Source organism: Dipodomys merriami, unplaced genomic scaffold (genome assembly GCF_024711535.1).
Source record: "Dipodomys merriami isolate MVZ:Mamm:240054 unplaced genomic scaffold, mDipMer1.0.p SCAF_242, whole genome shotgun sequence".
NCBI lineage: Eukaryota > Metazoa > Chordata > Mammalia > Rodentia > Heteromyidae > Dipodomys > Dipodomys merriami.
The window spans coordinates 1541078-1563932 of NW_027203849.1; the positions used below are offsets into that span (position 1 = coordinate 1541078).

At 38.5% G+C, this 22855-nt stretch overlaps 1 protein-coding gene across 4 annotated transcripts in view; it reads left to right on the forward strand.

The window, feature by feature from the left end:
- Nucleotides 1-22719, forward strand: part of LOC138835950 (tRNA pseudouridine synthase Pus10) — a 73052-nt gene extending 50333 nt beyond the window's left edge. For all 4 annotated transcript variants that reach the window (XM_070034530.1, XM_070034529.1, XM_070034532.1 and 1 more), the window contains 4 exons: nucleotides 571-688; nucleotides 7727-7869; nucleotides 10675-10774; nucleotides 16387-22719. In XM_070034530.1, the coding sequence (XP_069890631.1) occupies nucleotides 571-688; nucleotides 7727-7869; nucleotides 10675-10774; nucleotides 16387-16425 (400 nt within the window). In that variant the 3' untranslated portion in view covers nucleotides 16426-22719. The remainder of the gene's footprint in view (nucleotides 1-570; nucleotides 689-7726; nucleotides 7870-10674; nucleotides 10775-16386) is intronic.
- The last annotated feature ends 136 nt before the right edge of the window (nucleotides 22720-22855 follow it).

Below are 22855 nucleotides of genomic sequence, written 5' to 3' on the forward strand. Positions count from 1 at the left end.
AAACCACAGAGATCCCACCTCACACCCACCAGGATGGTTACTATGAAAAACCCAGAGAATAACAAGTACTGGCAGAGAAAACCAGCATATATTACTATTGGGATCTAAATGTAGCCACTTTGCAAAATTCTCTGCATTTCTCAAAAGATTAGTTACAATATTCAATAAAATACTTATACATGCTACATCACAGATGAATCTTGAATGTATTAGGAAGTTAAAGAAGCCAGGCACCAAGTACCACATAATGTATGATTGCATTAGATGTAAGGTATTCAGAATAGGGAAATTGTAGAGATGGAAAGTCAATCCGTTATGGTCTGGGCTGGGCTGGGGAAAGGAGGAATCAGAAGTGACCACTCATGGCTATGAAGTTTCTTTCTGGGGTGATGCAAGTATTGTAAGGTTAGATTTTGGTGATAGCCACACAACTCTGAAAGCATACTAAAATCGTTGAGTTGTACAGTTAAAATAAAGGGAATGTGTGTAAGTTATTTTAAGAGAAATTTGGAATGAGTTTTGTATGTGTTTTATATATTCAGACAAACTCCATTTTGTTACTTTGTTTAGAGAGGCAATAGGACATATGAAAGAAGGTGAAGAAGAAAAGACCAAGACCTATAGTGCCTTAATATGGACAAATAGACCAATACAGAAGAAAGACACTGAATTCCTAAATGATATCAAGGTAGTGTAAGTGCACTTATTTTTTTTTTCTGTCTACCAGTCCATGTTTTCTAGTTTATTAACAACAAGTTACACAACATGCACTTTGGGGTCTGTGAGGCCTGGACTTAAATCCTGGCTTTGGTCATTTGCCAAGGAATGACTGGGCACTTCATCTAATTCATTGCCAGTGATTAAGACCCCAGACTCTGAAGATAGATGGTCTGGGCGCAGATTCTAGATCTGCATTTCTTATTTTTGTGTCTTTGGGCAAGTCACTTGACCTTTTTTATTTTCCCTGGTTATGGGGCTTGAACTCTGGGCCTGGGTGCTGTCCCTCAGCTCTTCAGCTCAAGGCTAGTGCTCTACCACTTGAGCCACAGTGCCACTTCCAGTTTTCTGGTGGTTTATTGGAGATATGAGTCTCATAGACTTTGCTGCCCAGCTGACTTTGAACCTTGATCCTCAGATCTCAGCTCCTGGGTAATTAGGATTACAGGCGTGAGCCACTGGTGGGTGGCCTCACTTGATCTTTTTATGTTTCAGTTTCTTCATCTGTAAAGTTAGTTAAGAGAAGTAAATGACTTAAATCACATAAAACACTTAGAATGCTACCGGCCACATAAAAAGTGTGCAACAATGCTATCATGGTTATCTGTAAAAAAAAAAAAAAGAAAAAAGAAATAAAATTTATGTAGAATTGATGCTCAAATTAAGTATCTGAATAAAAGTGATGCATGTTAAACACATATGTGGCATGCTACTGACACAGAGTGGAGCCTTTCTTCTGCCAGATGCATTTGGATGGTGTTTGCTTTAATCTTCAAATAGATGTACAAAGGGGTTTCAGTTTAACATGTCCATTCATGAGTACAATGAATGCATCTTGGTCATTGTCACCCTTTCATCATTCTTCTCCTATGTATCCTATCTCCACTGTCTCCTCAAGTTTCCTACTCACATTTTCAGGTATGTATATTGAGTATTATCACTGTATTGTTCCACTATTTCTCTCTCCATTCAACTATTCTTTTCCCCTTGGTCCCTACCCACCTCAGAGAAGACATATTTCAGCTTCCTGGTATTTATTTTACTAGACTAGTAATTGCTCAAAGAGGTTACACCATGGAAACTCACCATATACCATAGCTAGTTAGATGTTATATAAACTAATCTATACAGGCAGACACAAGGCCAGCTGATGAGAAGCATACAAGAAGCACAAGTGTTTCCCTGCCATGTACCAAATAGTTTAGTTGGGCTTATTTGTCCCCACTACATTGAGGGAGGGTCTGTGTCTTCTTCTATGTATTTTTTCCTACCTGCCTTCACAGCTTCCAGAAAAAGGTAATATACCTTTTGTTTTGTTTGTGGGACATAAACTCTGGGCCTGGATATTGTCCCTGGGCTATTTTGCTCAAGGCTGGCACTCTGCCACGTTGGGTCACTTCCAGTTTTCTGGTGGTTAACTGGAGATAAGTGTTTCATGGACTTTCCTGCTTGGGCTGACTTCAAACAGCAATCCTCAGATCTCAGCTTCCTGAGTAGCAAGTATACTTTCAAATCCAAGGAATGAGCATAAAAGGCACAAGAGGTAGCTGTGACATTATTTACTATGACATTTAAATAGGTGACATTTTGCAATAATTTAGATGAGCCACTGAAGGAGACTGCTTCAATAGTGTTTATCTATGTAGTAGACTATAATAACCTAGTTACTAAAGATAATATGGTAGATATTTAGTAACATAGAAAAAATTTTATATATTCTTTATATATTTTATATGTTCTATATATTGTAAGTAAAATAAAAAGTATATTTTTCCTTTCATATAGTGTGTGTGTGTGCGCGCGTGTGCGCGCACCAGTCCTGAAACTTGAACTCAGTCTATGACACTGTCCCTGAGCTTTTTGTTCAAATCTACTACTCTAGCACTTTAGTCACAGATACGTTTCTGGGTTTTTGTTTTGTTGGTTTTAAAAAAAATTTTTGACTGGTCCTGGGGCTTGAACTCTCGGCCTGGGAGCTACTCCTGAGCTGCTTTTTGCTCAAGGCTAGAGCTGTACTACTTGAGCCACAGCTCTACTTCCAGCTTTTTCTGTGATTCATTGGAGATTAGAGGTTCACCAATTTTCCTGCCTAGGTTGGCTTTGAAGCACAGTCCTCAGATCTCAGCCTCCTGAATAGCAAAGATTTGTATGAGCCACTAACATGTGGCCTGAGTCTTTTTGTTTGTTTGTTTACTTGCTTGCTTTTTGACAGGGTAGGGGTTAATTGGAGATGAAAGTCTCATGGACTTTAGTGCCTGGGCTGGCTTTAAACTGCAATCTTTCAGATCTCATCCTCCTGCGTTGCTAGGATTACAGGCATGAGAAGCCAACCATCCTTCTTATAGGAATAAAACTCCAGTATATAAAGCTATATGTGTAGAGACATTTGCTGATTTTGTTCAAAGTTGCAAAATCTAGAACAAAACTGGAAACAATGAAAACCTTGGGAGCATGATGATGCATGCCTGTAATACTAGCATATGGGAGGCTGCAGCTTGAGGATTGAGGAATTTGAGACTTGGGGATAAAAATGATCTCTCAACAGGAAGTGGTAGAATGAATCAGAATATTGTACTATTAAAAACAAAATAGCATATAATTCCATTTAACTTGTATTAGTGTAGATATACATGCCTAAATATGTTGGCAAAAAAGATAAACACATGTCTGAATCTGTCACTAATAGGAGCACCTTAACACTATGAGAAAAAAAGTGAGATACAGAATAACATTTATGTCTCATTGTTTTGGTGAAACATGCATTATTCACTTCCTTAGAGAAGCTTAGCTATAAAGCAGGAGTGACTCGTCCCCTCCAGTGCCACCTCACAATCCCCTCCCCAATTCTTCCATTCTGTGACTAAGACTTTTTTGGTATTTAAGGCCTTTTTTGAAGACTTTTAAAGACTTTTTTGGTATTTGCCCTTGGTATCTATGGCTATTAAGTTAGTAGATAATATATTATAACAGGTATCTTAAAATTGCAAAACAGATTTTTTTTGGGGGGGGGGGGTTTGGTCATGGCGCTTGAACTCTGGGCCTGGGTGCTGTCCCTCAGCTCTTCAGCGCAAGGCTAGTGCTCTACCACTTGAGCTATAGCACCAATTCCAGTTTTCTGGTGGTGAATTGGAGATAAGAGTCTCATAGACTTTCCTGCCCAGGCTGGCTTTGAATCATGATCCTTAGATCTCAGCCTTCTGAGTAGCTAGGATTAAGCTATGGGCCACCAGCACTTAGCTGCAAAACAGATTTTATTTTTTTGTTTTTGAATGTTTTTTTTTGGGGGGGGGGTCCGGTCGTGGGGCCTGAACTCTGGGCCTGGGCGCTGTCCCTCAGCTCTTCAGCTCAAGGCTAGTGCTCTACCACTTGAACCACAGCACCACTTCCGGCTTTTTTCTTTTTGCTTATGTGGTGCTGGGGAATCGAACCCAGGGCCTCATGCATGCAAGGCAAGCGCTCTACCACTGAGCCACCTTCCCAGTCCTTGCAAAACAGATTTAAAAAAAATTATTTAAAAAATGTTTTATTTGCTGGGTGCTGGTGGCTCACGCCTGTAATCCTAGCTACTCAGGAGGCTGAGATCTGAGGATTGCGGTTCAAAGCCAGCCCAGGCAGAAAAGTCCGTGAGACTCTGATCTCCAGTAAACCACTAGAAACCTGGAAGTGGTGCTGTGGCTCTAGAGGTAGAGCACTCGCCTTGAGCTGAAGAGCGCAGGGACAGCACCCAGGCCCAGAGTGTAAGCCCCACGACAGACAAAAAAAAAAAAAAAAGTTTTATTATCTTTAAGTACTTATACAAAGGAGTTGCAATTTAACAAAGCAGTTTATGATATAATGCATCTTGATCAATGTCATCCTGCAAATCAGATTTCTGAAGTTTGTCCTTTCTTATATGAACAAGTCAATGTATTGGAAAAGTAAGTTTATGTTTAAAAATAAGTGTGGTGGTAGAGCACGAGCCTATCTTGACCTAGGCCCTGGGCTTGACCCCAGCACTACGAAGAAAAAAGGTTCCATTTGGATATTTCCATAGAGCTAATTCAGAAGTAATGCTAGAAGGTGATTTTTATAGTTACAGATTAAATGGACTGATGTTACTTGTTGATTTCTACTAATATTTTTAATTTTCAAGCATTCCTATTGGGATACAAATAATAAAATGCAAGTTCTCCATTCTGAGAAAGTCACTTCACATTTGTCTTCCCTTCCTCCCTCCTCTTTTGGCATTTCTGGACCTCATGCTTGCTGGGCAGACTTGTACCACTTGAACTACTCCACTAATTCCTTATCTCACTGTCTTTTTTTCTTTAATACATACATTTAAAAAATACACTTCTAGCTGGGTGCTGTTGGCTCATGCCTGTAATCCTAGCTTCTCAGGAGGCTAAGAGCTGAGGATCATGGTTCAGAGCTAGCCAGGGCAGGAAAGGCTAAGAAACTCTTTCTCTCCAATAAACCACCAGAAAACCGAAAGTGGCGCTGTGGCTCAAGTGGTAGAGCACTAGCCTTGAGCTGAAGAGCTGAGGGACAGCGCTTAGGCCCAGAGTTCAAGCCCCATGACTGGCCAAAAAAAAACAAAAAACCCGCTTCTAAGTAAGAAGTCTGTGTATTTATTTTTGAAAAGTCAGCAATGTTGGGATAATGGGATATAAGTGAAATAGTTATAGTATAATGTAAGTGAAATAAAGTGACTGAAATAGTTTCCTCTTTTTCACTTTCAATCAGACCAAAAAGGAAGCAGGGCATGGTGTTGGAAGTAGTGGTAGTCCTGTGTGTAATAGCTCTGTTGCTATTTCTCTTGACCGACTGGCTCCTGGGTGTGGCAGTACTTGGTGTGACTCAGGAGAGAAAGAAGCTGGGGAAGAGCACTTATCAGATTCCATTATCTTATTAGATTCCTCAATAGTGCAGTCTTTGCGTAGTTGTATTTTTATTTATTTATTTATTTATTTATTTATTTAGTTTTGGGACTTGAATTCTGGGCCTGTGCACTGTCCTTAAGTTCCTTTTGCTCAAGGCTAGTGAATACCACTTGAGACATAGCACAACTTCCACCTTTTTTTGAGTAGTTTATTATAGTTAAGAGTCTCCTGGAGTTTCCTACCCAGGTTGGCTTTGAACAGTGGTCCTCAGATCTCAGCCTCCTGAGCAACTAGGATTACAGAACTGAGCCACCGGCACCCAGCTTGTTTTAATTTTTGAGGCAGGGTTTTGCTGTATAGCCTGGGTTGGCCTTGAACTCAAAGTCCTCCTGCCTCCAGCTCCTATTATGAGGTGTTTGTTTTGTGTTACTGGGGTTTTAGTTATATCCCCATTCATTCATACTTGCTAGGTAAGCAAGCACTCTACCCCTTAAACCATGTGCCCAGCTCTTCATTTGGCTTGGTCCTTTATTTTCTAATTAATTATCTTTTTGGCCAGAAAAAGTCAAGTCTATGCAAACAATTCATCAGCTTAAAATACTTATAAAATCAAAGCATTATAGAATCATAAAAGCCAGACTTAGGAGGATTTTAATCCTGGCTGCTCTAATAGAAGCTGTAACACCCTTTCAAGTGTGATCAGTCTGAACTTGCTCTTTATTTCTTGTAGGAGAACCTGATTTGAGACTAGATTGAAAGCTGTCTTTTCTTAGCAGTGCTTCAGGGCACTCACTGTCATGTAAATTAAGAAGAGTTGTTCCAACAAGAAATTGCAGAGAGTTTAATGTTCTTCCGAACTACCTTTCTGGTTATGCATGATATTTGTTTTCGAAACAAAATGATCTTTTTTTTTTATAAACAATTTTTATGAGTTGATCTTTTACAGTATTAACTTAATTTAAATCTGGATGCAGAAAATTCTCTTCATTTGAACTATGAGGAAAAATAAGCTTTTATCTTTAAAATGTTGAGCTAACAGGCAATGATTCATCTTTTGTATATATATATATATCAAAGATGAAAATAACATTGAATATAGGTACATATTCTTCCTTGAACATGCACACTACCACCTGCACAAGTGGCACTGAGGTGCATCCCTGTACCCTGCCATTTCCTTACTGTGAGGTCACTATTGAGTTAGAAAAAAAAGGTGAGCATATCACCCTCTAGAAGAACTCTTTATTTATTTATTTTTGGTGGCCTGAACTCTGAGCCTGGGCACTGTCCCTCAGCTCTTCAGCTCAAGGCTAGCACTCTACCACTTGAGCCACAGAGCCACTTCTGGCTTTTTCTTTTTGCTTATGTGGTGCTGAGGAATCGAACCCAGGGCCTCATGCATGCAAGGCAAGCACTCTACCACTGAGCTACCTTCCCAGCCCTAGAAGAACTCTTGATGGCAAGATAGAACTACAAGGTCCTAACTGATTTTTTTAAATATTAGAGCAGAAGAGGCCTTCAGGATCATTTACGTGTGTGTGTGTGTGTGTGTGTGTGTGTGTGTGTGTGTGTGTTGCTACTGGGGCTTGAACCATGTGTGTGTGTGTGTGTGTGTGTGTGTGTGTGTGTGTTGCTACTGGGGCTTGAACCGTGTGTGTGAGTGTGTGTGTGTGTGTGTGTGTGTGTGTGTGTGTGTGTGTGTGTGTGTGTGTGTGTGTGTGTGTGTGTGTGTGTGTGTGTTGCTACTGGGGCTTGAACCTCAGGGTCTAGGTATTGTCCCTTAGCTTTTTTGCTCAAAGTAGCACTCTATCACTTGAGCTTTACTCTTGGCTTTTTTGGTAGTTAATTGGAGATAAGAGTCTTACAGACATTCCTGCCCAGGCTGACTGAACCACTATCCTCAGATCTCAGCCTCCTGAGTAGTTAGGTTTTAAGGTATGAGTCAGTGGTGCCAGGCCCCAGTCCTTCTTTTAATGATTGGGTTTGTAGGTCTAGAAAGTGAATAATTATGAGAAGTCTCATTGAGACTGAGGATACTTGATTCTAGCATTTGTTATTTCCTACCCTTTGAGTCCTTTGGAGAAAGCACTGTACTGAGCTATGTGTAGTAGTGTAGAAGCTAAGAAAGGTGTCATGTTCTCCTCTAGGACTTAAAGATTGACCAGAAAACACCTCTGCGGGTCCTCCACCGAAGGCCTTTAGCTGTGCGAACTCGTGTCATCCACTCCATGGAGGCGCACTACATGGATGAGCATCATTTTCGCCTCTACCTGAAGACTCAAGCTGGAACGTATCCTTTCACCTCTGCTTGCGGTGCTCTCAAGCAGACTCCTATAGGGAGTGCTGCTGCCGCCCCACAAAACAGGTTCAGGTTGGTCTGCGAGGCCTTAGGAAAAGGGTATTAGAGAGGAATCGTTCTTTTGGCTTATTTGAGGTCTTTTTTTTTCCCATTTGTGTTTGCTAAGGTTTATATTTCAATTAATGTGTGTCTTACATAATGTCTAGCACATAGATCTACTCACAAAATACCTTTCATTAACTCATTTTCCACCTGCACTTCTTTAAATTTTTTTTTTTTTTTTTTACAATTTTGTATTATAAATGTGATACATGGAGGGATTACAATTTCACAAGTCAGGTAATGGATGGATTTCTTTTTGGACAGTGTTATCCCTCCCCTTTCTCTCCTCCACATTTTCCCTCTTATCCCCACCTACACGTTGTATATTTTGTTTTCATCATAGTATTAGTGAGTACCACTGCTGCATTTGTTTATCCTTTGTCCATTTCTGTGCCCCTGCGCATTTTTTTTTCCAGGGGGGCAGTATTGGAATTTGAACTCTGCATTGCGTTTGCTAAGCAGTCGTTCTACTGCTCGACCAAATCCTTAATCCTCTATTCTTATGTATTTTCACAACAACATTTGGGTCTTTCTGGCATTTCAAGCATTTGAACACAGGTGATATGAGGGAATGCTGCTACTTTATTTTAAATTTTTTTTTTTTTTTGTCGGTCATGGGCTGAACTCTGGGCCTGGGCGCTGTCCCTCAGCTCTTCAGCTCAAGGCTAGTGCTCTATCACCTGAGCCATAGCACCACTTCCGGCTTTTTTCTGCTTATGTGGTACTGAGGAATCGAACCCAGGGCCTCATGCATGCAAGGCAAGCACTCTACCACTGAGCCAACTTCCCAGCCCTTATTTTAAATTTTGAGATGAGCTCTCACGGTGTAGCTCATGGTGAACTCCTGGCTCAGGTGATCTTCCTACTTCAACCTCTTAGATACTGGGAATGCAAGTATGTGTCAGCACAGTCAATGTTACTTTACATGGCCCAGAACAACAGAATATTTTTCTATTTGCCTTGTGAAACAACAACAAAGCACTTACATTACATATCATTTATTTCACCTGTATCAACTTGGTTAACCATTTACGTCAAGTTGTGCTGACCTTGTCCCATTTTCTTGTTTTCTGTGCTGGTAAGGTGGCTTGAACTCAGGGACTTGAGCTCTTACTTGGCTTTTTCATCCATGTATGGTACTCTTCCATTTAAGTCACACTTTCAATTCTATTGCTGGGTAATTAGATATAAGAGTCTGTCAGTTTTGTTGGCCCAGGTTAGCTGTGAACCAGGATACTCAGATCTCAGTCTCCTCCATAGCTAGGAGTACAGCTGTGAGCCACCAGCATCTAGCCTGACATTATATTGTTTTCAAAGACTACAGGATTTTGGTTGTGTTATAATTAGAAAAATTTGGGATTCAGAGTTTCAATGTCCATATCCTAAAGCTCATGCTTTGTTTTTTAGCTTGTGTATGTGTATACACATACACATATGTGTATATATAATATATATAATTGCCTATATATCGATGGATATGTATACACAAAAATATATGTGTGAATTTACACACACACACACACAAATACACACACATGTATATTTGACCCAATAGCATGAAGTGATAAATGCCTTGCCTTCTTACTAGTATAATCTTACTAGGGACAAGTTCCAAAATTAATTATTCCCTTCTAAAATTAAAAGGTCTGTGCGGGAAATACAAAGTTGTTCCTTTAAAAATATGAACTTAGGCCGGGTACCGGTGGCCCATGCCTGTAATCCTAGCTACTCAGGAGGCTGAGATCTGAGGATCACAGTTCAAAGCCAGCTCAGGCAGAAAAGTCCGTGAGACTCTTATCTCCAATAAAGCACTAGAAACCCAGAAGTGGCACTGGCTCAAGCGGTAGAGCACTCGCCTTGAGATCAAGAGCTGAGGGACAGCCCCAAGCCCTGAGTTCAAGCCCCACAGCCACCAAAAAAAAAAAAAAAAGAACTTAGTTCTTTTTTTTTTTGTCAGTCGTGGGGTTTGAACTCTGCCAGTTCTTTAGAACTAAGTTCATGTTAACAACCAACTAGTACTGAAATCTATTTATAATTCTTGTAAAGGACTTGTCAAATCTAAACTAATATTATCTTTGTCCCTTCATCTTAATTGCCTGCCACTGGGTTATGTTACAAGGAGAGCCATCTCTGGTGTTGCTTTGTATGTGATCCCATGGAATCCTATCATCTGGTAAGATGACAATTGTCAATTAATGAATAATGGGACCCAAAGGATGACAAAATGGAAATTGTGCCAAAGAAACTTGTCTTTTATATTTTTTTTAAAAAAGCACTGAACTGTAATTTTTAGAATCCATGCCCAAACTTGACGTTTTGATTGATTGAATGAAACGGGTTTTAACTCATTCAACGGATGTTGACTAAGCAAGCATTCTACCACTTGAGCCATACTCTAGCCTCAAACTTGGCTTATCTCATTTTGAGATGAGCTATTAAAAAAGAAAAAGAAAAGAAAAAAGCCACGGCTTTTGCTAAGTTTAATGTAAACACAAGTCCCAGGGTTAATAGTGACTACCAGCCTGAGAACCACTTGGCCGCAGCTAATTTTCTGAGGCACACGCTTCCGCTAGTCAGAGCTCAGAAATGACCTTTTAGAACATTTTTTTCTTTATTAATTCCCTTCCACTTGTAAAATCTCATTCAGTAGTTGGGATTGCATAGCTATCCTCACTTTCCTTAAACAGACCCCAGCTACATTAAAGAGTTTGTGCATGGAGATTTTGGGAGGACCAAACCAAACATTTGCTCTCTGATGAATGTGACTGCAGACATTCTTGAGCTGGATGTGGAGGTAAATCGTTTTGTTGTGGGATGCATATATCAATTAAATTCAACCAGTTAGGTCCTTTGACATTAAGCCAAGTAGCACAACCTTTACAAGTATCTGAAAAATGATTAAAAAAAAATCTTACTGCTGCATTGTATTGCAGGGAGGGACTGTTATCTGAATTTTTATTTTAAATATAAGGTATCACTATTATTGTTAACTTATTAGTATTGTTATTGTTTGTTTTTTGAAATATTTCTTTCTTTTCTCTTTCTTTTTGTTGGTTGTGGGGCTTGAACTCTGGGCCTGGGCGCTGTCCTTGAGCTCTTCAGCTCAAGGTAAGTGTTCTACCACTTGAGCCACAGTGCCACTTCTGGTTTTCTGGTGGTTAATTGGAGATGAGAGTCTCACAGACTTTACTGCCTGGGCTGGCTTTGAACTGTGATCCTCAGATCTCAGCCTCCTAAGTAGCTAGGATTAGAGGCATGAGCCACTGACACCTGCTTGAAACTTTTTTGTTTTTGAGATTAGGTGATTACATAAATTTCACATATTTCAGTATTGTGGAATAGTGGTACTTAAAGTCACACACACTTTAACCTTCACAAGGCAAACTGTCATTATCATGGTTTATAAGGTTTGTGAATTTTATGAGCTTTGACAATCCAACTATTTCTTCCACATCAGGTGATATTTATATTTCTTTGAAACATTTCTTTACATAGCCCAGGCTGGCCTTGAATTCACCATCCTCCTGCTTCAGTCTCTCAGAAATTATAAGCACACATCACCACCTGTGACTAAGATAACATTTATGATTCTTGTGGAATACATAGCAAATTTACTCATTGGAATCAGTTACCATCATTTGCTGATTTGCAAATTAAACTCGGATTGAACTCTCAAATCACTAAGGAAAATAAAAGTTTAATGTCCTTTGGGACTCTAGAGGGCTCCTTTCCACACCTATTTTATTAAGAATTTTAGCCAAAAAAAGTATGTTCATATGTGTATTAATGAATAAATAAGGCCTTCTAAAGTTCTGAAAGTTCATGACTTGACTTACAAAAAGCACTTAGAAAGAATGCAAGACAGATATTGGTGGCTCATGCCTATAATCTTGTGTACTTGGGAGGCTGAGTCTCAGAGGTTGCAGTTCGAAGCCAGTCGGGGCAGAAAAATCTGGGAAATTTTATCTTCAAAATAACCTGCAAAAAACCATGCTAGAGGCATGACTCAATATTAGAGTGCCAGCTGTGAGCTAACAAGCCACGCGAGATTGTGAGGCTCTGAGTTTAAGTACTGGTACCAGCAAAAAACTAAAAAGAATTTAAAGCAGCTTGCTTAGAAATGTGTATTTGGGACACAAGAAGGAAATGAGATTCTCAAGGAAGACATGATTATAATCCCAGCACATGGGAGACTGAGATAGGAGGTCCACAAGTTTGAGGCCAGCTTGAAGTAGTTAGCAAGATTCTGTCTAAAACAAAACATTATAAAACAAAACCATTCTTGAGGGATCTCCATGATGTAGTTCAAAGCAGTTCAGTAAGTGACCCGTGTGATGACACTTTCTGCTCTTACAGTTTGAACTGAGACAAGTTAAATTCTGCAGTAATTAGAACAATGTATCTTTTTGGTAATTCTCCCTAATTTTTTTTCATTTGAGCATTAGTATGTTGAATCACAAATTTATGCTTCTTGATGGAACGCTGGTTAGGAGGAAAGCTCCTGCCTACCCTTACACCCACACAAAATCTTAGGAGAGGTTAAGATTTTCACTTGGGAATAATTTAAAAGTTAAGAAGTGGTTATATTGTCCAATGTAAAAACAATATGGCAGGCCAGGCACTGGGGGCTCACTCCTGTAATCCTAGCTACTCTGGAGGCTGAGATCTGAGGATTGCAGTTCAGAGCCAGCCTAGGCAGGAAAGTCTCTGAGACTCTTATCTCTAATAAACCACTCAGGAAACCAGAAGTGGTGCTGTGGCTCAAGTGGTAGAGCACTGGCCTTGAACTGAAGAGCTGAGGGATAGCACACAGGCCCAGAGTTGAAGCCCCATGACTGACAAAAAAAATAAACCAAACAATATGGCAATGAAATGATCATGCTTACTTTACCAGTTCTCCCAAGTGCTTTCAGTTAGATTTTATATAGTTCTTGCAGTGCAGCAGGGAAATGCCTTCAAGGTTGCAGGGAGCCTCTTCAATGAGACTTGTGATTTTAAGGAAGACAGTCCTCTGTTAAAGAAAATCCTAGGGGCTGGAAATGTGGCTCAGTGGTAGAATGCCTGCCTGGCATGCATGAAGCCACATAAACAGAAAAAGCCGGAAGTGCTGCTGTGACTCAAGTGATAGTACTCAAGCCCTGAGTTCAAGCCCCAGGACTGGCAAAAAAAAAATGAAGAGGAGAGAGAGAGAGAGAGAGAGAGAGAGAGAGAGAGAGAGAGAGAGAGAGAGAGAGAGAGAGAGAGGGAGGGAGGGAGGGAGGGAGGGAGAGGCAAGCAGGCAGACAAGAAAAGAAAATCCTAACTGCATTTGTGTGTGTGTGTGTGTGTGTGTGTGTGTGTGTGATGGGGTTTTGAGGATAGAAAACAAGGCCTCACAAATACTAGGCAAGCACTCTACACTGAATCACATCTTCAGTCTGTATCATCTTTTTTCATTTATTTATAGAATAGCTTACGAATGTTAGAATCACAGAATGGGTTTTCAGCCTTGGATTGATTATCCACTGGGGTCACCTGTAACATATCTGTCTATGTATAGATATATATTATATTTTATATAGATATATCTATTATGCATATAATAGATATATAGATTATAGATATATAGATATATAATAGATATATAGATATATATATAATAGATATATAGATATATAAGATATAGATATATCTATTATGTATATAATATCTATAAATATTAATCTATATTAATAATAATATATATTTATATATTATATATTACATATTATATAGATATTATATATAGATATATATATATGTTATATAGATATATATGTTATATAGATATAGATATATATCCATACACACACCCCAGGTCATGGTGAGGGCCTAGGTGTTGTCCCTGAGCTTTTATGCTCAAGGCTAGTTCTCTGCCACATGAGTCACAGTTCCACTTTCAGCAGGTTGCTAGTTAATTGGAAATGAGTCTCATGGACTTTCCTGCCTAGAATGGCTTTGAACCATGATCCTCAGATCTCAGCCTCCTGAGTAGCTCGATTATAGGTGTAAACCATCAGTTTCTGGGTTCACATTTAATAGTTTTAAACAGTGCTCTGTGCCTACCCTTCCTGCCCTTAACACACAGTTGTGACTACTGATGTGTAATTTTCGGTTTGAGAAACCACTCAATATAAATATGGGTGGTTGTTTTCTATCTATGTGCTGAAAAATTACCAAACTATATTTTTGAGATTTGTAAAATACAGGTTATTTGGGCTTTACTAATCTGAAAGTGAAATAGATCAGTGAAAACAATACTTTTAGTAAATAGTTGTATGTTTTAGAATTTAAGAATCAATAAAAGCTGTGGGGGTTTGGGAAGGTGGCTCAGTGGTAAGAGTGTTTGTCTTGCATGTATGAGGCCCTGGGTTCAATTCCTCAGCACCACATAAGTAGAAAAAGCCAGAAGTGGTAAGGCACTAGCCTTGAGCTGAAATGCTGAGGGACAGTGCCCAGGCCCAGAGTCCAAGCCCCACAACCGACAAAAAAAAACAAAACAACCAAAAACAACACAACAAAAAAGCCATGGGTACACTGAATTTTTTTGTGTGGTGGTCAGTAGGGGCCTGAACTCTGAGCCTAGGTGCTGTCCCTGAGCTCTTCAGCTCAAGGCTAGTGCCCTACCACTTGAGCTACAACGTCACTTCCAGTTTTCTGGTGGTTTATTGGAGATAAGAGTCTCAAGGAATGGGCTGGCTTTGTAGGGTGATCCTCAGATCTCAGCCTCCAGAGTAGCTAGTGTGTGTGTGTGTGTGTGTGTGTGTGTGTGTGTGTGCGTCAGTTTTGGGGCTTGAACTCAGGATCTGGGAGCTGTCTCTTAGCTTTTTTTGCTCAAGGCTACTACTCTACCACTTGAGCTACAGCTCCATTTCCAGCTTTTTTTGTGGTTAGTTGGAAATAAGTTTTACAGACTTTGCTGCAAAAGCTGGCTTCAAATGGTAATCCTAAAATCTCAGTCTCCTGAGTAGCAAGGATTACAGATGTGAGCCACCAATATCTAGCTGGATTTATTTTTAAAGAGCTTTCTCTTAAAATAAGTTTTCTATTTTAAGACAAGGTGTACCTTGACACTTGTGGAGTGTGATTTGTTTAGGTGGAGACAAAAGTGAAGTGGTTGTTATTTTAAGGTTTTAGTCTAGTAGAGCAAAATGAAAGTACATAGAGGTAGAGATGAATTGGATTAAAAATGTGAAGTGAAAAGATCTTGTTTTCAGTTCTAGATGTTTCATATTCATTTATTAAGTTATAACTAAGGCTATTGGTTTATAGACAATTGAGTACAGCCCTGCACCACATAATCCTATTCCAGTCAATAGTGATTTTATAAGAGTGTCACTTAGAGATGTCATAGCTGCTTTAGAGTAAGTCCTCAGTTTACAGTGATGAAATCACTTAATGCATTTCTCAGAAGTGTAGCATGATTGTTAAATGACTCATGACTAGATTTCTTAAATATAAAGCTGAAGGAAAATGATTAGAATAAAAGTTGTTAAATCTTCTGAGGAAAAACTGGTATGATTATCTGAATTTGATAGTATTTTAATTATTCTTTTGCTCATCCTGGGGCTTGAACTCTAAGCCTGGGAGCTGTCCCTGAGTTTTTTTTTTTTTTTTTGCTCAAAGTGAGTGGTCTACCACTTGAACCACAGTACCACTCCTGATTATCTGAATTTGAATGCTTATGGAAAGTGTATTCTATTGTCTTATTAATCAAGAGATACAATTACTTTTTTTGGGGGGTGGGGTCCAGTCGTGGGGCCTGAACTCTGGGCCTGGGATCTGGCCCTCAGCTCTTCAGCTCAAGGCTAGTGCTCTACCACTTGAGCCATAAGCCACTTCCAGCTTTTTTCTTTTTGCTTATGTGGTGCTGAGGAATTGAACCCAGGGCCTCAGGCATGCAAGGCACGCGCTCTACCTCTGAGCCACCTTCCCAGCCCAAGAGATACAATTACTAACTAGACAAATAATCAAATATTGCTAGTTCATTCAGAAACAGACCAGCCAAATATTTCTTTTCTTCTTCTTCTTTTTTTTTTTTTTTGGGTCCGGTCATGGGGCCTGAACTCTGGGCCTGGGCGCTGTCCCTCAGCTCTTCAGCTCAAGGCTAGCGCTCTACCACTTGAGCCACAGTGCCACTTCCAGCTTTTTTCTTTTTGCTTATGTGGTGCTGAGGCATCGAACCCAGGGCCTCTGGCATGCAAGGCATGCGCTCTACCACTGAGCCACCGTCCCAGCCCCCAGACAAATATTTCTGCTATGAACTTCAGAAGTATTAAATTCAGTAGCTCTTTCCATCAAATCTAATTTCTTCTGTTGCATTATATTAAAACTATTATCATATGGTGACCAGAATACTTGTTTTAATTACTGTTTTGTCTCTTCTAGTCTGTAGATGTTGACTGGCCACCTGCTCTGGATGATTGACTTAATTTTTAACACAACAAAGAGATTTCCTGTCATAATGTGGACATCCTGGAAAATGGCTGTTGACCCTCCATAACGGTGTCTTGGAAACCATTTAGATCATGTTGATCTGTTTTAAAATCTGTTATAACATCTCAGGATTTATATATATGTATATTTTGTGTTGAATTGTTCTAAGAATGTCTTAAAATTTTTCTCATTCTCTCTCCCACAAATCAAACTATGAGTAATGAAACCATTTCCTCTTAATTCATTCAAAGAGGTACTCACAAAATACTCTGTTGAACTCAGAAATTGTAATTTCTCTCAGCAAGATTTCTTCCACAAGAGACATACTACCTTTAAAAATTATGTTCCAAAAAATTTTAAATTACCTGAATTAAAGTTAATCTATAATATTCTGAGATACAAAGTTCAAACCTGACATCATTAATTTTTTTACCTGATAAGCTTCAAGGAAGCTGTTACCAATGAGAGTACTTTGGGGTATAATCTGTCACAAATCTTAATGACTTCAGGTTACTATTTTGGTATGCTAAAATGGTCTGTACATTTCTCCTGTGGAGAGAAAATGAACCTTAGGAATTGAGGAATACCTTGCTAAGAGATAGTCATAAATCTCTTAAATAAGGAAAACAAGTGCCTTTGATAACTTTCATCTCAGAGTTGAGAATTTGAGATACTAAACAAAGAGAAATTGGAATCATTTTGAAGTGGAAAGGTGTAAGATTTTTTTTTGGGGGGGGGGTCTGGTGGTGAGGCCTAAACTCTGGGCCTGGGCGCTGTCCCTCAGCTCTTCAGCTCAAGGCTAGCACTCTACCACTTGAGCCACAGCACCATTTCCGGCTTTTTTCTTTTTGCCTATGTGGTGCTGAGGAATCGAACCCAGGGCTTCAGGCATGCAAGGCAAGCGCTCTACCACTGAGCCACCTTCCCAGCCCAGGTATAAGATTTTTAATAATAGACAGGTTCTCTAAATATGGAAACCAAAGAATAAAAAGTTAAATGACACCTAAAATTGTTAGCCACTTCCATATTCAGAACTAGAACTGATGAGTTAGTCTCTAGAATCCTTTCTGATATATTCTTACTGTCATCACCTATTGTGATGGAGACATCTGCGGATCCCAGTTACACAGCATGAACCCTGACTTTTGGAACGTAGTGACTGAGGAACCAAAAGGGGGAGAGGGGAAAATATTTTTTTTATAAATTCTCAATTATTTATTAATAAGATGATTAATAGCATGAAGGAAAATATTTAAATACAGTAATCTACAAAAAATATATGTCATTGAGCAAATTTTCAGAAAGGCTCACTAAAATTTCAGATTTAAGTGTAATTTCCATCAGCTAATTTTTTTTGCTATTGTTTTTTAGGATATGTGACTAGGACAGTGTTTGACAACTATTTTTCATCTCTAACCAAAGTTCATAGACACAAAGATTGACTTTAGGCATTAGGAAAATTGTTTTAATCAACATGGAAAAGTCAGCTTACTAATTTGAAACCATGTGATTAATCATATATGAATTATACCAAACATTCCTGATTCCAATAACAGATAATACTAGAAATAAACCGATGAAAATGTAAAAACTGGATATTTCTCAGTTTTGAGAGTTTTTACAAAGGAGATTCAAGTAATTTAGGACAGTCTTCTGTATGTTTATAAAAAAAATGAGTATATTTGGGGAAAAAAATCCAGTGGGCCAGGCACCAGTGGCTCACGCCTGTAATCCTAGCTACTCAGGAGGCTGAGATCTGAGGATCGTGGTTCAAAGCCAGCTGGGCAGGAACAGCCATGAAACACTTATCTCCAGTAAACCACCCGAAAACTGTAAGTGGCCCTCTGGCTCAACTGGTAGAGTGCTAGCCTTGAGCTAAAGAGCTGAAGGAGAGTGCTCAGGCCCAGAGTTCAAGCCCCATGACTAACAAAACAAAGCAAAAAACCTAGTGGGCCTGAAATATGAAAAAAAATGAGAATTTCTTTAGCAAACTATTTTCCTGATATACAAAATTTAAGCAAAGAGTAAGCAGGTATAAATACTTATTCTAAATGTTCATAGGAGACACAAGTGATTAAAAATTAATGTAGGTCTTTAGGCAGAACAGATAATATTAAGTAATTCATAGAACAGGCAAATAGCTTTTATCCTGAATTGTTCAGAAAGGGAAAGAGTCAGGCAGAAAAAGAGAGGAATATTAAAAAAACATTAATATAACAAATACAAGAATCACCAGAGACTACAAAAAACTTGTATGTTAATAAAGTACATAACCTAGAAGAAGAAATGGATCAATTCCTAGATACATACAATCTACCGAGATCACATCATTGAGATAAATAAAATCTGGACAGACCAATAATTAATTGAGTCACGAATAATCTCCCATTTAAAAAAAGTAGAAAGCCTAGCACCTGATAAATTCTGTCAAACAAAGAAGATGCAATACCAATGTTTCTCAAATTTTTCCAAAGAAAATGAAGAGGAGTAATAATTTTACAAGATTATCTTCACTCTGATACCAAAGCCAGACATTACTAAAAAAGAATTTCAAACCATTGTCTTGGATTAACATAGATTTAAAAAAGTCTTTTGTGGGGGCAAGGAGGTATTTGGGTTTGAACTCTAGGCTTTGAACTTGCTAGGCAAACTATACAGCTAAGCCATACGCCAGTTGGAAAAAAAAAATCTGAATACTAAAAACACAAGTTCACAGCACATTAAAAAGATAAAAATGTGGTACATAGCACACATTCAGTTATGAAAGGAAATCCTGTCACTTGTAACAACATAGATGAACCTGGAAGACTGTGAGAAGTGAAAGAATCAAGGCACAAAAAGACAGATACTTCATTATTTATATGTGGAGTCTAAAAACGTTGAGCTCAATGGAAGCAGAGTGGAACGGTTTTCTGGCTTGGAGGGTTGGTGTGCAGATGAGAAGAACTGAGGAGCATACTGGTCAAAGGATAGAAAATTTCAAAATTTGTCAATTAAAATTTTTTTCTCTCCCTTTTCTCATCATGTGAGATGCTGAGAGCAGCCATCTGCAAGCCCAGAGTGCCTCTAAGGACCAACCATACTTGTGCCCTGCTGACTCTACCTTCTGTAAAAGAAATTTTCTGTTGTATAAGGCTCCCCCACCCCCCCAAAAAGGTCTTTAAAGTCACTTCAGTTCTCCATAAAATTTAATGTTTCTAAGAACTGTTTGGAGCATTTCCTTGTTAAGGAAAATGCTATAAATATTAAGAGAATATGGTTGATGTTTAAAAGTCAAATAAGATTTTAGCAAGGGCTTTAGAATTTTTTCCATTTATTGCATTACTAAGAAAATACAAAGGTCATAAAATAGTCTGTACAACAAAAGGCATGTTTTCATTTAAAAAATACTGGTACGTTTTAATACAAAGCTCAACTTTGAACAGCTAAACAGACATGAGAACTCTGAAAGACCACTTTTTCTCCAGTACCTCCATATTACTATCTAAGACAAAATTCTGCTATTCTGCTACAATATGAACTCATTATAGACCATGTGATTGATTGTGTTGCTCTGGCTGGTTTTAAACTCTTGGGCTTAGATTACCTTCTTGGCCTCATGTCCAAATGCTGAGATATAGGCATGTGCCACCACATTCAGCTTAATGTTTGTTTTCTTTTTTAAAAAATTATCTTAAAGTGTCATGCAAAAGGGTTTCATTTTATCATATCAATTTACGAGTAAAATGTACCTTGGTCAATGTCACTCCTTCCATCCTTTACCAACGGTATTTCAAAGTACATACTTGTAAAACAGAAGTCACCTCCAAAGGTTTTATTCATTTAAGAATGCTCATCACCCCAACCCTTTTTCTTTCCAACTCATCCTACCTGAATTATATCAGTGACCAACAGTATCAGCTAAATACCTAGTAAAAAAACAAGTAGTCACCAAGCCTCATGAGATTCAATTCCACAAGTGCATCCCAAAATATGCTCATCTCTTTTTGTACATTTTATGGAAAACAATGTTTTTGTTATTATAATAATTTTTACTTTCATTATTATAATAATTTTTACTTCTAGGTTCTCAATTTTTTTTTATCATTACAGAGGGGTTACAGTTACATAAGTTATGAGTACATTTGTTTTTGTACAGTGTCACCCCTTCCTTCCCTCACTTTCTCCCAGTTTTTCCCTCCTGACTACTCCACAAGTTGCATACCTCATTTTCAACATAGTGTCTAGTGAATATCACTGCTGCATTTGTTCGCACTTAGTCCCACCATTTCTTCCCCCTTACTCTTCTCAAAACAGATAAACTTGCATACAGGACAAAAGGCACAGAAAACAAAAATGGCAACAAAGGAGAAAAAAAAAACCTCTGGATTCCATTTCTTAAGAGTTCATTTTGATAAATATCGTTTTATATGATCACATTGCTATTGAATGTTTGTGAACTCTCCTAAGAATATCCTCTGTTGGTCTCACTGTGTGGATGTCTAGAGTCCTGTATAATTTATGTCCAAGTGTATTTTTTTTTGTCTTTTACCATCCAGTGTGTCTGTGTAGACTTATAGGCAAATTCTAGTTTTACAACAAATGAGGGAACCCATGCAACCTGTTTCTTTAGGTCTGGCTTACTTAATAATTTTTTTCCAAGTCCTTCCATTTCTTTACAAATGATCTTTCTGATGGAAGCATAGAATTCAATTGTATATACATACCACATTTTCTGGAGCCATTCATCCAACTCTCTTATAAAGCCATAATAATAAAAACAGCTTGGTACTGGCACAAGAATAGGCCCAAGGACCAATGGAACAGAAGACCCAGAAATGAGCTCACCGAACTGTAGTCACCTAATATTTGATGAAGGAGCCCAAAACACAGGTTGGAAGAAAGCCTCTTCAACAAATGCTGGTAGAACTAGCTATACACATATAGAAAACTGAAACTAGATCCTTATGTATCACTGTACACCAGAGTCAATTCTAAATGGATCAAAGACCTTGATATAAAGCCAGATATCATGAAAATATTACAGGAAAGGGTAGGGGAAACACTGGGGCTCCTAGGCACGGGTCAAAACTTCCTAAGATCCAGAATCACAACAAATCACAGTCTTGATAAACGGATTGCATCAAACTGAAGAGTTTCTTCATGGCAAAGGACATAGCAAGATAAATAGAAAACCCACAGAATGGGAGTTTTGGTGTTTTTTTTTTTTCCAGTTTTGCATCAGACAAGGGCCTTGTATCTAAAATATACTTAGAGCTCAAAAAATTAGCACCCCCATAACCTCTCAAAGAAACAACTACCCAATTAATAAGTGGACTAAAGAGCTAGAGACTTCTCAAAAGACATAAGAATGGCTTAATAGACATATGAAGAAATGTCCAACATCTCTGGCCATAAAAGAAATGCAAATCAAAACAACATTGAAATTCTACCTCTTCCCAGTAAGATTACCTATTAAGAAAACTAACAACATGCTGGTGGGTATGTGGTCAAAAGGGAACAATACTACATTATTGGTGGGAATGTAAACTTGTTCAACCACTCTGGAAAGCAGTACTCCTGGGCATTTATCCAATAGATCACAAACATGGCCACCAACACAACCATTTTCATTGCAGCAGTTTCCCAGAGCCAAGATAGGAAACTAATGTTTTTTTTTTTTTTTTTTTTGTTGGTCGTGGGGCTTGAACTCTGGGCCTGGGCGCTGTCCCTCAGCTCTTCAGCTCAAGGCGAGCGCTCTACCACTTGAGCTACAGCGCCACTTCCGGTTTTCTGGTGGTTTATTGGAGATAGGAGTCTCACGGTCTCTCCTGCCCGGGCTGGCTTTGAACCGCGATCCTCAGATCTCAGCCTCCTGAGTAGCTAGGATTACAGGCGTGAGCCACCAGCGCCCGGCGGAAACTAATGTTTTTATTAGGTAATAAAAGTTAAGGAGAAAATGGCAAAGATGAAATTCAATGAATATTTTACCAAAAATGTTTTAATATCCCTGAAAACAATTTATTGAAGAACCAACATTTTGTACTATTTTATATTTTTTACTCATATAATGTTTTATCTGTAATTCTTTGAACTTGTAGAAAATAGTTTCAGACTACAGGATTACAATCCTTCTAGCATATGGTATTTGTCTTAAAGTTGTATTTAGAACAGATTTTTTTAGTTATATCTTGTTTATTAAAGGGGATGGTGAGAACATACTTTTTTGGTCTTTTTTCACATACATGAGATGTAAGGTATGATACTTTTAATAATTTATATTCTACTGTTAAACTTGTGCTTTAATTAAATCCTATGATGTTCTAGTTAAAATATTAATTTGACTAAGTCATTTGTATGAAACTGGATGTACACAACTGTCATTTATCACTGAGTACCTACTCAGCTTATAATAATGAATAACATGAAACTTTTTATATAT